This window comes from Pan paniscus, chromosome 10 (assembly GCF_029289425.2).
Source record: "Pan paniscus chromosome 10, NHGRI_mPanPan1-v2.0_pri, whole genome shotgun sequence".
Taxonomy (NCBI): Eukaryota; Metazoa; Chordata; class Mammalia; order Primates; family Hominidae; genus Pan; species Pan paniscus.
The window spans coordinates 6,014,734-6,030,812 of record NC_073259.2 but is presented as its reverse complement, the minus strand read 5'-3'; the positions used below and the strand labels follow the sequence as shown (position 1 = coordinate 6,030,812).

The 16,079-nt window shown below is 55.3% G+C and overlaps 1 protein-coding gene across 3 annotated transcripts in view; it reads right to left on the bottom strand.

Moving 5' to 3' along the window:
- Positions 1-16,079, bottom strand: part of B4GALNT3 (beta-1,4-N-acetyl-galactosaminyltransferase 3) — a 111,152-nt gene that overhangs the window by 27,849 nt on the left and 67,224 nt on the right. For all 3 annotated transcript variants that reach the window (XR_004665550.4, XM_034935066.3, XM_034935065.3), the window contains exon 2: positions 811-914. Coding sequence is in view for 2 of the 3 variants with exons in the window: in XM_034935066.3 (XP_034790957.1) it covers positions 811-914 (104 nt within the window). In the remaining variant the exon portion in view is untranslated. The remainder of the gene's footprint in view (positions 1-810; positions 915-16,079) is intronic.

Below are 16,079 nucleotides of genomic sequence, written 5' to 3'. Positions count from 1 at the left end.
AATACATCTCCATAGTTTCATCAGTGCCTGCTCCTCGGGTTCCTTCACTTTTCTGAATTTTCTGTCCTCCCCATATGGGAAAGCAGTTTACCCTCTTTAGGTCAGGACCTCTTGAGGGCAGGGACCTCAGCTCCCTCTTCCTCCTTATCCCCCAGCTCTCTAGATTTGGGTTCCAACAAGTGGGAGCCCCTCAGGGACACCCCCAAACCCTCTCTATCGTGCAGGTCCACAGGTTCAGTTTGGCGCTGGTCCAGCTCTGGGATCCATGTCTGTTCTAGGCTCAGCCTTGGGGCTCCTGAATGAATTAGTCCCCAGTTTCTCTAATCTGCCTCCTTAGGGACCATTGGTTCAAGAAGCACTGCAGGGAAATGCTCCACCACAAGTCTGTACTCCCAGCTACGGGCAGGGAGGGGTGTCCATCCACCTCGTCACCTCTGATCTCAGCAGCAAGCACAGCACAGCCCAGCCCTCACCCTAGTGAGAGGCACCACATGCCATGGGTGATGGAGGTCACAGGCCTGGAGTGGTTCCGGCATGGGCAAACTGAACTAGGGAACAAGGGCAGACACCAGAAAACCAGGCCCAGTGGCAGCCCCAGTAACAGTTTCCTTTTACTGGCTTTGAGGAGGCTGGATGGACATCTCTAAGGCTCAGCTAGGAGGTCCTGAGGCCAGACTAGGACTCTGGGGGCTGTTTATCCTCTGCCTCTCCTCCCAGAGTAGCAGAGGTTACCCTTAAGGCAACTGGGCAGAGCACCTGCGGACCTTTGTTAAGGCATCAGCAGGGACAATGGACTGGCTGGTCACCTACCTCGAGGCTCAGCCTCTGGGGATGGTAGAACTGGAGGTGTGGATCCACAGCTGGAATGTTCCTGCTGGCCAGAGCCTTGGCCAGTTCTCTCCAGCTGCCGTACCCTGTGGAAGGGGAAGAGAGGAGCCCTCAGGTCAGCGTAACCTGGAAACCTCATACACCTAAAAGATTTGGCAGGTTAATGGAGGGAACCGTCTTCCCTTCTCACCTCTCTTCAGAGGGTGGGTGGGAAGAGGGCTGGGCTGGGGGCAGGAGATAGCTGCAGATTGGCCAAGGCCCACAGGGCAGAGAGAGGAGATGAGCTTACATCCCATCAGCAGTCACCGCCTTCCAGAAACCAGAGAAGGAGCCAGTCCAGGTGAGCATGGACCATGGGCCTCCCACTACCAGCTCGTTCTCCCCCAGCTGCCTCTGGAGGCCAATTTATCCCAAGAGCTGCCGTGGAGAGATGGTCGTGACAGGTGGTACACTCTTGCCTTCCTGCTCAGTTTCTGTGCCCTGAGCCCGGGGAACAGCAGGGGCTTACTAATGGGTGGGGACCCCCTACCGTTGATCACTGGGTTGCTGGATAGAGCCGGAGCTGAGAGAGGCAGGAAAGAATGGGCCTGGGATGTGATGTCTGTCAAACAAAGGTATAAACCACTGGAGATACAAGATCAGAGGCCCTGCTATTACTGGAGTCACCGGGAGGCTGTGTGTGGCTGATGCTGTCTGTACCCTGAAGGCTCTGGACCAGGTTGGCTTACACGCACCTGGGAAGGCAAAAAGCCAAACCATGGAGAGAGGGAGGGAGGGAACAGGAAACTGGGGGGTGCACGCGCATTCACAACAAGTCAGGAGGCAAGGGGCTGCACCAGGGTGAGGGCCGGGGAGAATCAGTCCGGCGGCCGGCCACTGCTGACACTCCCGAGGGCTGGGACTCACATCTCAGAGGAGATTGCTGGGCTTTGGATAAGTGGAATCAAACCACTGTTAGGCACAAACCAGAACCGTAGACCACTGGAAGCGAAAGAGGCTTTTGAGATCACCTCATCCTCCCTTCAAGTGAGGAAAATGGGACCCACACTGGTCAAATGGCTGATCAAGGCTCACTTAGCAAGTAGTGGCAAGGCTAAGACTAGGACACCAGTGTGCCACGGATTTCCACTGAGCTCCCCTTTCCCTCAACAGCTTCACCACGATGTCCCCAGGATGCTGTGCTGGGCACTGCTTAGAAGGAATTAGCCTGACAGTCCCCAACCCCTGGGAGCCAAGAGTCGACAGTAGGCAGAAGTGTCACAGGAACCCCTACGTGAGCACCAGCAGAGACACAGACAGCCACGCAGACACAGAACACAGAGCACCACCCACGAATATGGGCTTCACCGAAGGTGGCCACCCACGCTATGCACGAGTGTTTCTGTAACAGGCCTGGGGAGGGGGTGGGATCAGGGGCTGCACGCTGAAATGCAGGTGTGGGGTGAGAGTGCTTTTCTTACATGACTATGCTTTGTGTGGGCCCTTTCATGCTTACTGAGTGTCTCACAGGCATGATTTCATCCTAACCTTCTATGAATCTCCTGAGAGGCCAGCTCCATGACCCCATTTCACAGATAGGGAAAGAGCGCTCCAAGTCTAAAGTCACAGAGCTGGTTGTTCCGCAGGCAGGATCAGAACAGAGAGCTCCCCTGTCTCACAGGCCCCGGTTTTCTCATTCTGCCCACATTTCTCCTGTAGTCACTTTCTGGCATAGACTTTGAGGAGTGCCGGCGCAGAGGCCTCAGCAGGGGATCTGTCTCTGGGTTTTTGCAGATGTTCACCCTCCACTCGTGTTATGGTTGCAGGGACTTCTGTAGCTTTATCCCTCTGCCATCAAGGTCTCTCCTGTTTCCAGGCTGGCCCAGCTGGCAGGAAGAGGTCTGGTGAGTTCAGGGCAGGGGTTTGTTCTGGGGAAGCAGGATGCTGGGGCCACTGAAGTGATGTGAAAATATGAGGAGTGAGGGAGAAAGAGAAAGAATGCTCCCAGACTATACCCTCCATTTCTGGATGAGCTCAGGGGAAAACTGCTTGTTTATCTCCTAATCCCAACCCAAACACATGATCTAAAGCAAGAGCTCATCCCTTCCCAGCCCCGAGGATCTGCTGGCTAGCAGTTGTGGGTTCAGGTGTGCCTGGGTGACACATGAGTTACACTGTGGGGAGGAGGAGGATGGGCCCTGCCTTGCTCCTGCATCTGAATGACTGGGTCATCTTCATTCTTATGACTAAAAACTTCTTACTCAAGAGAAGCTTGTGGGGAAATACGCACGAAATGCTGCCTGCCCCATCAGTGGGAGTTACAGTGCATCTCAGGTGCACATTCCTTCTCCAAGACGGTCTTCAGTTCAGCCAAAGTCCTTGACTGTTGGGAGTCACACCAAGGGGAGATGACTAACCCTCACAATGAACTAGCATTGTGGGTCTTCAGCTGCCCTTGTCCTGGCATCTGCTGGGAAGTGACAAGGACTCTCTCCTTGACCAAACCTTAGATGCTCCTCTGAGCACTCTTTTTTACGAGACCTCATCCTTGGGCCCTGTCCTGGGCCTACCTAGTCCAGTTTTCAGCAAGAATTCTTCTAGGTCAGTTTAGTAGAACCCCCCGCCCCCTAACATCTGACCAAGCTTCTCATCTCCCACCCTTGCCTTTAGCAAGAGTCCCATTAGGCCAGTTCAGCAAGAATCCCTCCATTCTTGATGTCTCAGTCGTTTTCCAACCACTGACCCCTCAACTCTGCTGGCTGGCTATAAATCAGCAGTCATTGCTGCTGTATTCAGAGTTGAGCTCAGTCCTGTCCTGAAGCCTCTCTCCCGTGTTGCAGCAGTACTCGATAAAATCCATCTTCACGACCTGTAACTAGTGTGCAGTTCTATTTCTCTTTAACAGAAGGTAAGAGGCAGCTCTCTCAGTGACAAAAGACAAATCCATTTAGGGAGGTGAGTGGATTACAGGTAGGAAATTCAGTGAAGTTAAACCCAGTCAGGTCTTGCCCCTGGGTAACAGGTGAGTCTAGGTGGCTGTGAGATACCTAAAACTTGGGCTAGTCAACAGCCCAACCCTCATGGATTTAAGGAGTAGGAAAATTCCTTTGCAGTCCTCATGATAGAGTAGGAAGACAAGCAAGCCTTCTGAGTCAGAAAGATCTAATTGTGGCCTGGCATGGTGGCTCATGCCTGGAATCCCAGCACTTTGGGAGGCCAAGGCAGCAGGATCACTTGAGCCCAGGAGTTTGAGACTAGCAACATATGGGCAACATAACAAGACCCTCCCTTTTTTTTTTAAAGAAAAATAATAAAAAATAAAGATCTAATTGTATATCTACCAATTATAAACTGTGACTGCTTGAACAATTTAATTTCTTTGGCCCTGGTTTCTTCATCTGAATGGTGGAAATAAAAACACCTGCCCCACAGGGACTGCTGTGAAGATTAAATTATGTGGGCCAGACCTAGCGTGGGGTCTTAGTACCCAATAAATGTTTTCTTCCTAAAAATTTCCAAGTTTGAGGTTTTGGATTTGGGAGTCAGAAGATATGAGTTTCAACTCCTTTAAAAAATACTCAGTATCTCTCTGACTCTTTTCCCTCTATGCTTCTTTTTTTCTTATTTTTCTTTTTTTAAGAGACAGGATCCCCCAGGCTGGAATGCAGTGGTACAATCATAGCTTACTGAAGCCTTGACCTCCTAAGCTCAAGAAATCCTCCCACCTTAGCCTCCTGAGTAGCTAGGACTACAGGTGCATGCCACCATAGTTGGTTAATTAAAAAAAAAAATTTTAGAGATGGGGTCTTTCTATGTTGTCCAGGTTGGTCTTGAACTCCTGGGATCAAGTGATTCTCCCACTTCAGCCTCCCAAAGTGCTGGGATTACAGATGTGAGCCACCGTGCTCAGCCTTCTCCATGTTATTGACCAGAGTAGTAAGCAGTGGGCCAGCAGTGGCAGCATGGCAATAGGTAACACCCCCTCTTTGTTTCACAGTGTTGCTCTTTGCCCCCCACCCTCCCGCATCCCCCATAAAGATTCACCAAGTGCATCTCAGGTGTCAGGCGCTGTGCTGTGCATTGGGATATTTCCTCTTCCTGTATCCTTGCCTCTGTGTTAATCCTGCCAGTGAATAACCAGGCATTGCTTAGCCCCCCTGGGGGAATGTGGAGCTGAAAAATGTGTTGATTTAACTACTGACATTTGTCGCTTACCCTCTGGTAAGCGAACTCCTCCTGCTCCTAGCCAGACCTCTTCTCCCAGAGCACCAGCTGCCAGGGCCTGTTTCTGCTACAACAGGTGTCACATTTGTGCCAGGAGACAGACACCCCAATCTCAGGTGACAGATAAAGCACCACCGTGGGCCTCATATTCTGCCCTCACAAAGCTGGGCTATCAAATTCACCATCAGCCGGAGCTTTGCCAACATCCCTCCTCTGTGCAATGCAGACTCTTCAAAGGCCTGAAGATTACCATCTTCCTCGTTGGTAAAAATAAGTCATGCATATATCCCCTTGTGCTTTTTTCTAAGACTCTCGCATATGTTATTTCATTAGCTCTTCTCAACCTCCCTGTTAGGTGTTGTCTTCTCCATTTTAGAGATGAAGAAACAGAAACAGAAAGGCAAAGTCATCCGCTCAAGGCCACACAGTGAACAGGATAATCCGTGTCAAGGATTTATTACCCAGAACATAATAAGCCCTTAACACATGGCAGCTTGTTATTTGCATTATTAGTCATGATGCTGCAGATCTGGAACTCACAATTATTTCTCCTGACGCCTGGTGTGATTCATACCTAAGAGAAAGGAAGTCTCTCGCTGCCCAGGCTGGCATTGGTGTTACAGATTCTGTGCTGGGACTGCAGGCCTGAGCCTCCCAACTCCACTCCAGGGCTAAAACCCTTCAAAGCACTTTCAACTTAGCAGGCAAAAAATTCAGACTAAGTTCTCATGTAAGTATAAATCCTAAACCCTGTTAATAAAGGCCCAGGACTAACTAGCTGACCCATCACACGCCAGGGCCATGGCTCACGACAGGAAAATCTTCCCTAAATCAGCCTAAGACATAGCAACGCTCAAACTTCTGCCAATGCCCAACAGGGCATTTTACAAGGTACACGGCAGGATGTATTGCTTTTGCTCCTAAGTAGTTGTAATAATGGCAATATTCATAGCAGCTCACCTTTACCGAGTGCTTATCATATGCAAGGCACTATGCTAGGAGTTTTATTTCACTGAGTAAAATTGCAGATAATGTGCCACGTGCACACACATCACTTCATGGTAAATGGCAAGGGAGCCCAATATATATCTCCAGAATCTGTTCCAATCATCTGCTGATCTACGCTGGGAGTAGCATCATCGGCCCCAAATGAGTTAGATTCACCTCACCCATCACTCCACATCTTACTGCTTGCTCGTGTGGAAACGAACGTTGCCTGCCTACAGATGTAACTGGGTGGAGACTGCTCAACCCAGCGGATGGCGCAAGTCCATCACAAGGGGGTAGACAGGGAGCTAAAGGGTTAACCCCGACCCCAACCAAAAGCAAGCTCCCTCTATCAGTAGGGAGCCTAGAGGCAACTCATGAATGCCCACAGGAGAGGTGGGGCTGAGAGTAAGCCCGAGAAAGAAGTGGAAGCAGTGGGTGTAGGGGTGACACCTGCAGGCGGAGATGCAGAAAGGTCTTTCTGAAGCTCTTTTGGGGCAGGGCTCCATTAGAAAGGGCTTGTCCCTGGGCAAGGGTATGCAAGAGGGGAAGGACGGGCCCTACCAGGGCCCTAGGAAAGCGAGGGAGAAGGAGAGGCCCGGGAGGGCTGGTTCCATGTACACCACCACATGCAAAGGACCTGAGGATCCAGGGTGAACGTACATGATTGGCTAAGAAGCCCCGGGGTCTGTAGACAGAACTGTCACCAGACACTCAAACTGGAATGAGAAAAGGTGATGAAATCCAGAGGAGCTGAACGGAAACAGAGCCCTTCTCCCACTAGAGAGCAGGAGGTTGTCAAGGGAATGAACACGAGGCCACGACATCCAGGGCGCAGTTCTGCAAATGCCAGGAACCAGCACTGAGTCCTGGGATGGAAAAGCAGGGGCTGTGGCTCTGTCCTTGGAGAGCATGTGGGACCAGTCACACGTCCTCAGCAGGACAAAGCTGCTAAGGCTAGAAGCCAGCAGGGCCTGAGCCCCGCCAGAAACCTGAAGTGGCACAGAGAGTCAGGGGTGAAGCCAGGGGCCTGCCACCTGGGAGGGAGTCCCTAAGGCAAACCCAATGCTCCAATGGCAGAGCCAGGCTGTGTGGCTAAACCTATCCTTTCTAGTACACGATGCGCCAGGGAACCTGATGCGAGAAAAATTATTAGTAATGCGACAGTAACGGTTAACACTTACGTGTTAGGCATTTATATACACATGCATATGCCTGTTATATGTATATTAAATGAAACATTGGGTGTTTTATTTAATATAATAAACCAGCTGGGTGCAGTGGCTCACACCTGTAATCTCAGCTACTCAGGAGGCTGAGGTGGGAGGATGGCTTGAGCCCAGGGGTTCGGGCTGTAGTGTGTCATGACTGCACCTGTGAATTGCCACTGAACTCCAGCCTGGGCCATATGATGAGACCCTGTCTCTAAAAAACATTTAAAAATTAAAAATTAATAGAATAAACCGGAAAAGAAGGCTTAGAGGTTAAAATTCTTGCCAAAAGTCACATAGGCAGTAGGTGACCGAGCCAGTATTTGAACCCAGGACAAAAACCTGTGTACCAAATTCCACTACTCTACATTGAACGTGCTTGAGAATTTGTGTCTGCCTCCACTATTGCCATCTTATCACCCGGTGTCAGGTACCCACTGAGTCACCAGCTACCCCTGTTCCCCTATCCCCTCTCCAATGACCTCCTACTCACCCACCCACCCACACTTCACACACACACCACCCCCCCAGACCATTTCCTTATTCTCTCTCATTTGACTAACATCTCTCCATGTAAGCCCCCAAAATGCAAGGGAGAGTGTGGAGACCCAACTCTATTGTCCCACGGTCCCAAACAGCTGGAGAATTGGACATGACAGCATTTGAGTGTGAGCCTGCTCCCCTCTTCCTGGCTCCCAAGCTCTTCCTTCTCCACGTAAGCCACCCAGCTGTGTGTCTGCAAGCAGACACTGCCCCTGGCCCCATCTCATGCTCCCTCCCAGCACAGGTGTGCATGGTGGGGGGCAAGTGAGGAGCCGCAGAAAGGTGGAATCCTAAGGCCTCCTGTTCCTCTAGATGAGCAGATGGATATGGGCGGGGCCATGATAAGTCTCTTCCCCGACGCTACCCTGAACCTGCTGATGCTCACGGCCAGGGCAGGCACCTGAAGAACAACCAGCTGTCCTTTCCCCCAGCTTCCTGCCAAGCTAGCACCTGAGCTACTGAAACGGCTGTGGCTGCAGGCAGGCTGAGGTTTGCGAGCTACAGGCACAAGGGACTGTACCTACTGCCCCACTGGGTGCCAACTAAGGGGGCCCGAGAGAGGGCATCTGAGCCCATGCCAGGTGTTTGCCTGGGAATTTCTGCCCTGCTGACAGTGCTTCCTGCTCACCCAAACATCCCTGCTTGGCCCAAACATCCACATTAAAGCATAAAACCAGCTGGGTGTGGTGGCTCACGCCTGTAATCCCAGCACTTTAGCAGGTGGAGGGTGAAGGACTGCTCGAGTTCAAGAGTTCGAGACCAGCCTGGACAACATGGTGAAACCTCGTTTCTTTAAAAAAAACAAAATAAAACAAAACAAAAAACTAGCTGGGCGTGGTGGTGCGCACCTGTGTTCCCAGCTACTCAGGAGGATTGAACCTAGGAGGTAGAGGCTGCAATGAGCCACAAGTGTACAACTGCACTCCAGCCTGGGTGACAGAGGGAGACTCTATCACAAAAACAAACAAACGAGTGCTCAATGGCGCCCAGGCTGGAGTGCAGTGGCGTGATCTCGGCTCGCTACAACCACCTCCCAGCCGCCTGCCTTGGCCTCCCTAAGTGCCGAGATTGCAGCCTCTGCCTGGCAGCCACCCCGTCTGGGAAGTGAGGAGCGTCTCCGCCTGACCGCCCATCGTCTGGGATGTGAGGAGCCCCTCTGCCTGGCTGCCCAGTCTGGAAAGTGAGGAGCGTCTCTGCCCGGCCGCCATCCCATCTAGGAAGTGAGGAGCGCCTCTTCCCGGCCACCATCACATCTGGGAAGTGAGGAGCGTCTCTGCCTGGCCGCCCATCGTCTGAGATGTGGGGAGCACCTCTGCCCTGCCGCCCCGTCCGGGATGTGAGGAGCGTCTCTGCCCGGCCGCCCTGTCTGAGAAGTGAGGAGACCCTCTGCCTGGCAACCACCCCGTCTGAGAAGTGAGGAGCCCCTCCACCCGGCAGCCACCCCGTCTGAGAAGTGAGGAGCGTCCTCCCTCCTCGTCCGCGAGGGAGGTGGGGGGGTCAGCCCCCCGCCCGGCCAGCCGCCCCGTCCGGGAGGTGAGGGGCGCCTCTGCCCGGCCGCCCCTACCGGGAAGTGAGGAGCCCCTCTGCCTGGCCAGCCGCCTCGTCCGGGAGGGAGGTGGGGGGGTCAGCCCCCCGCCTGGCCAGCCGCCCCGTCCGGGAGGCGAGGGGTGCCTCTGCCCGGCCGCCCCTACTGGGAAGTGAGGAGCCCCTCTGCCCGGCCAGCCGCCCCGTCCGGGAGGGAGGTGGGGGGGTCAGCCCCCCGCCCGGCCAGCCACCCCGTCCGGGAGGGAGGTGGGGGGATCAGCCCCCCGCCTGGCCAGCCGCCCCGTCCGGGAGGGAGGTGGGGGGATCAGCCCCCTGCCCGGCCAGCCGCCCTGTCCAGGAGGTGGGGGGGCGCCTCTGCCCGGCCGCCCCTACTGGGAAGTGAGGAGCCCCTCTGCCCGGCCAGCCGCTCTGTCTGGGAGGGAGGTGGGGGGGTTAGCCCCCCGCCTGGCCAGCCGCCCCGTCTGGGAGGTGAGGGGCGCCTCTGCCCGGCCGCCCCTTCTGGGAAGTGAGGAGCCCCTCTGCCCGGCCAGCCGCTCTGTCCGGGAGGGAGGCGGGGGGGTCAGCCCCCCGCCCGGCCAGCCGCCCCGTCCGGGAGGGAGGTGGGGGGGTCAGCCCCCCGCCCGGCCAGCCGCCCCGTCCGGGAGGGAGGTGGGGGGGTCAGCCCCCCGCCCGGCCAGCTGCCCCGTCCGGGAGGGAGGTGGGGGGGTCAGCCCCCCGCCTGGCCAGCCGCCCCGTCCGGGAGGTGAGGGGCGCCTCTGCCCGGCCGCCCCTTCTGGGAAGTGAGGAGCCCCTCTGCCCGGCCAGCCGCTCTGTCCGGGAGGGAGGCGGGGGGGTCAGCCCCCCGCCCGGCCAGCCGCCCCGTCCGGGAGGGAGGTGGGGGGGTCAGCACCCCGCCCGGCCAGCCGCCCCGTCCGGGAGGGAGGTGGGGGGGTCAGCCCCCCGCCCGGCCAGCTGCCCCGTCCGGGAGGGAGGTGGGGGGGTCAGCCCCCCGCCCGGCCAGCCGCCCTGTCCGGGAGGTGAGGGGCGCCTCTGCCCGGCCACCCCTACCGGGAAGTGAGGAGCCCCTCTGCCCGGCCAGCCGCCCCGTCCGGGAGGGAGGTGGGGGGGTCAGCCCCCCGCCGGGCCAGCCGCCCCGTCGGGGAAGTGAGGGGCGCCTCTGCCCGGCCGCCCCTACTGGGAAGTGAGGAGCCCCTCTGCCCGGCCAGCCGCTCTGTCTGGGAGGGAGGTGGGGGGGTCAGCCCCTGGCCCGGCCAGCCGCCCCGTCCGGGAGGGAGGTGGGGGGGTTAGTCCCCCGCCTGGCCAGCCGCCCCGTCCGGGAGGTGAGGGGCGCCTCTGCCCGGCCGCCCCTTCTGGGAAGTGAGGAGCCCCTCTGCCCGGCCAGCCGCTCTGTCCGGGAGGGAGGCGGGGGGGTCAGCCCCCCGCCCGGCCAGCCGCCCCGTCCGGGAGGGAGGTGGGGGGGTCAGCCCCCCGCCCGGCCAGCCGCCCCGTCCGGGAGGGAGGTGGGGGGGTCAGCCCCCCGCCCGGCCAGCTGCCCCGTCCGGGAGGGAGGTGGGGGGGTCAGCCCCCCGCCCGGCCAGCCGCCCTGTCCGGGAGGTGAGGGGCGCCTCTGCCCGGCCACCCCTACCGGGAAGTGAGGAGCCCCTCTGCCCGGCCAGCCGCCCCGTCCGGGAGGGAGGTGGGGGGGTCAGCCCCCCGCCGGGCCAGCCGCCCCGTCGGGGAAGTGAGGGGCGCCTCTGCCCGGCCGCCCCTACTGGGAAGTGAGGAGCCCCTCTGCCCGGCCAGCCGCTCTGTCTGGGAGGGAGGTGGGGGGGTCAGCCCCCGGCCCGGCCAGCCGCCCCGTCCGGGAGGGAGGTGGGGGGGTTAGTCCCCCGCCTGGCCAGCCGCCCCGTCCGGGAGGTGAGGGGCGCCTCTGCCCGGCCGCCCCTTCTGGGAAGTGAGGAGCCCCTCTGCCCGGCCAGCCACTCTGTCCGGGAGGGAGGCGGGGGGGTCAGCCCCCCGCCCGGCCAGCTGCCCCGTCCGGGAGGGAGGTGGGGGGGTCAGCCCCCCGCCCGGCCAGCTGCCCCGTCCGGGAGGGAGGTGGGGGGGTCAGCCCCCCGCCCGGCCAGCCGCCCTGTCCGGGAGGTGAGGGGCGCCTCTGCCCGGCCACCCCTACCGGGAAGTGAGGAGCCTCTCTGCCCGGCCAGCCGCCCTGTCCGGGAAGGAGGTGGGGGGTCAGCCCCCCGCCCGGCCAGCTGCCCCGTCCGGGAGGGAGGTGGGGGGGTCAGCCCCCCGCCCGGCCAGCCGCCCTGTCCGGGAGGTGAGGGGCGCCTCTGCCCGGCCACCCCTACCGGGAAGTGAGGAGCCTCTCTGCCCGGCCAGCCGCCCCGTCCGGGAGGGAGGTCGGGGGGTCAGCCCCCCGCCGGGCCAGCCGCCCCGTCGGGGAAGTGAGGGGCGCCTCTGCCCGGCCGCCCCTACTGGGAAGTGAGGAGCCCCTCTGCCCGGCCAGCCGCCCCGTCCGGGAGGGAGGTGGGGGGGGTCAGCCCCCCGCCCGGCCAGCCGCCCCATCCGGGAAGTGAGGGGCGCCTCTGCCCGGCCGCCCCTACTGGGAAGTGAGGAGCTCCTCTGCCCGGCCACCACCCCATCTGGGAGGTGTACTCAACAGCTCATTGAGAACGGGCCATGAAGACAATGGCGGTTTTGTGGAATAGAAAGGGGGGAAAGGTGGGGAAAAAATTGAGAAATCGGATGGTTGCCGTGTCTGTGTAGAAAGAGGTAGACATGGGAGACTTTTCATTTTGTTCTGTACTAAGAAAAATTCTTCTGCCTTGGGATCCTGTTGATCTGTGACCTTACCCCCAACCCTGTGCTCTCTGAAACATGTGCTGTATCCACTCAGGGCTGAATGGATTAAGGGCGGTGCAAGATGTGCTTTGTTACACAGATGCTTGAAGGCAGCATGTTCGTTAAGAGTCATCACCACTCCCTAATCTCAAGTACCCAGGGACACAAACACTGCGGAAGGCCGCAGGGTCCTCTGCCTAGGAAAACCAGAGAACTTTGTTCACTTGTTTATCTGCTGACCTTCCCTCCACTATTGTCCTGTGACCCTGCCAAATCCCCCTCTGCGAAAACACCCAAGAATGATCAATAAAAAAGAAAAAAATAAATAAATAAATAAAACATTTTTTTACTAAAACAAACAAACAAACAAACAAACAAACAAAAAACAAAAACACAAAGTCTAAAACCAAGGGGGCAGATAAGGAGAGGAGGTAGGAAGAGGGGGCAGACGCCCTTTCTATTCTGCTGTCGCTGCTCTGGGAATGTGGAGTCTGTCTGGACCCAGCCCAGCTCAGTAAATATCCATTCTCCAAGCCATGAATTTGATCAGAAGAGGCCACAGAAGGTTTAGCCAGGCCGTAGGGTCACCTCTAAGATATCATCATTATCATCATCATCATTACAAAACAAACAAACAAACACCTACAACATTTAAGGGCCCATTTAGTAGTAAGTGTTGTGACAATTACAGCAACAAACACAGTCCTGTGAAGGGGAATTTTGACTTAAGACCCTGGATACAATGGGGTGATTTAGGAAAATCTAGACGTAATAGGCCCCGGGACCTCTAAGACTGGCCGGAGCCCATGGACCTAGCGAAGGGCCACAGAGGTGCTTCCGGGATCCCTCAGGTCAGTACTGACTTTTCTGAACCCGCTAGGCTTGTCTTTTCCTATCTTCTTTCTGGCCTGGGACAGGATGAGTTTCTGCATGCAGAGGGAAGATGTGGGGCAATCCTTTTCCTCCCTGGAGTCTTTCAAAGAGCAAGTTTAGTGGTGGTCAGGAGTAAGCGATCAGCAGGCTGAGAAAGAATGAGCAAATGAGTCAGTGAACCAACCATCAGCAGGCATTTACTGAGCACCTGTTGTGCGCTGTACTTAGTCCTCTGCTACCCGCTGTGATACATAGAAAAGCACCAATGGAGACATTCAGCTCCACCCTTCCCTAGGTGCAGTTAGAACGGGCGTCCATGGACTTGAGGATGCGCTCTGGCACACATACTCATGCCCACATGCCGGGCACACACAAGCCAGTTCTGCATTATGCAAACGAGCAGACACTCATTAGACATCAGGGCTAACTGGATGCTAATGACATGACATTGCTCAGTAAGTTTCCGTTTCTCAGGCCTGCAGGAACCTCAGGCAGAATGTTCTGCACACATTTTCCGGGACTGGAAAACTGGTCTTCAGTGTCCCAAAGAGTCCAGGAAAAGCAACAGAGCTACAGGAAAACCCTGACTCTGTAAGATGGCAATGGAGTCGTTTCAGCAGAAACATCTCCAGAACTCACCTCAATGTTTACCATTGCCCACGGAAGCTCTGAACGGTTTAGGGCCACAGTGGAACAGTAGCCCCGTAGCTGGTCAAAAGCCTGTGCTCTTCCTCCTATTCCTTTCCAGGTGGAAGGAGGGAGCAGGAACTCTTCCCAGCTTGGCGGAAGTGACTCTGCCCTAACTTGAGGAGGGAGGCGGTTTCCATAGTTGGAGAGCCTTCAGGGACACACGCCTTACAGAAACAAAGAGAAGGAACCAGAATGAAAAACTGAAGATTGGAAAAAGAGTGGGAGAGAAGAATACAGTCAGGAGTGTGGCTTTGGAAAGGAGAAAAGAGAGCATCACCTCGCCAGCAACGGAGACAGGAGGAGAGACATGGGAAATACTTGATGACAATTGTGTTACTGGCCGAGCACAGTGGCTCACGCCTGTCATCCCAGCACTTTGGGAGGTCGAGGCGGGCGGATGACCTGAGGTCAGGAGTTCGAGACCAGCCTGACCAACATGGTGAAACCCCATCTCTGCTAAAAATACAAAAATTAGTGGGGTGTGGTGGCACATACCTGTAATCCCAGCTACTCGGGAGGCTGAGGCAGGAGAACTGCTTGAACCCAGGAGGTGGAGATTGCAGTCAGCCAAGATCATGCCACTGCACTCCAGCCCGGGCGACAGAGCGAGAATCCATCTCAACAACAATAAATAAATAAATAAATAAATAAATAAATAAATAAATAAAATTGTGTTATTTATGAAGAGGCTAGACTTGTAGGCTGACTACAGTAAGATGTCAAAAGGGACCTGGGTGGGAAACAACACTGTTTACAAAGCCCTCCTCCGTACATTAACCCACTTAACCCACCAACAAGTTCAACAGAGGATAGCGGCAGGTTTAACACAGCAAGTTTAACCCACCACATGCATTTAACAGAGGACAAACACAACAGCTAACGAGTGTGCGTTTGCGCAGGCCAGTCATCACGCTAAGCACTTGACATAAATGGTCTCATTTAATCTTCCTAACAGTCCTTACGGTAGGTATTATTATTCCCATTTTACAGATGAGAAAACTGAGGTCCTGACTGGTAAGAAGAGTGCATATCTGCCCAAGAACTACAACATCTAGATAATGGAGCTGAGATTTAACTCGTTTGTTTTCTTTTCTTTTTTCTTTTTCTTTTTTCTTTTTTTTTACATGTCTTAACAAGTATCTCACACAGACCCTTTTGTTTGTTGAATGCAAAAGCAATGGAATCCAAGGAAAGCAGAAAGAGGTATGGCCCTGAGGCCAAAAAAGTTTTCCAGGCCCACACAGGGACGGGGTTTGGGACCAGCAGCCAGGAGCCACGGCCACCCTGCCCTCTCCCCACCTGACGGCTCCTTTTGGAAAAACACACTCTTTTAAGGATCTTATTAAGCCCTTTCTCTTTTCTGCATCAGGCTTGAAAACAAATAAGGTACATTATCTGATCTGGAGGGCTGCCAGCTGCTAGATCTGCGAGGTCTGATGATTATAACTTGCCAAAGTCAAACTGAGGTTGTTGTAACCTGTCCTTGGTAGTGATAAATAGGACGGAGAAGGCATGTATGACAGTAACTTTGTTCTTCAAGAAAGGAATATGGGGATCTGCTTTCCTGCTCCCCATGAAACATCATTTTAATGGAACTTCAGGTTAGACCACATCGGGGTGGAGGAATGGGTTGTATGGTTTAGTCAACCATCCCACCACGGATCAGTCTATCTGATGTGTGTTTTTTTGTTTTTGTTTTTGTTTTTGAGATGGAGTCTCTCACCATTGCCTGGGCTAGAGTGCAATGGCATGATCTTGGCTCACTGCAACCTCCACCTCCTGGATTCAAGCAATTCTCCTGCCTCAGTCTCCCGAGTAGCTGGGATTACAGGTGCCTGCCACCACACTCAGCTAATTTTTTGTATTTTTAGTAGAGACGGGGTTTCACTATTTGGCCAGGCTGGTCTTGAACTCCTGACCTCGTGAGCTGCCTGTCTCAGCCTCCCAAAGTGCTGGGATTACAGGCGTGAGCCACTGCACGCAGCCTATATCTGATGTTTTCTATCGGAGCTGATTCATATTCTTAGTTTATTCTTATTTTTATCCCAATGCCAAAAATCCTTTCCATTTTGCCGATGGAGACATGGAGACCTGCAGAAAAGTTAATTAATTTGTTCAATGTCAAAGGGAAGCCTGTGCTAAGGACCGGACTAGAGCCTAGGACTTTGATTCTCGGCCCAAGACTTCGTGCACCACAGCACAGTACTTAGCCATAGCTGCTGGAGTTAAGTGAGCTGCAGGTAGAGTATTCCGGGGAGGACGCCGGCTGAGCCTAATCTAGGAAAGGGCTGAAAATGAGCACAATGCAGGCAGAAACCAGGTCTTGTTTGTTATTAGATTCTCACTGTATAAATGAGTTAAAGTTAGTAGTTTCAACAC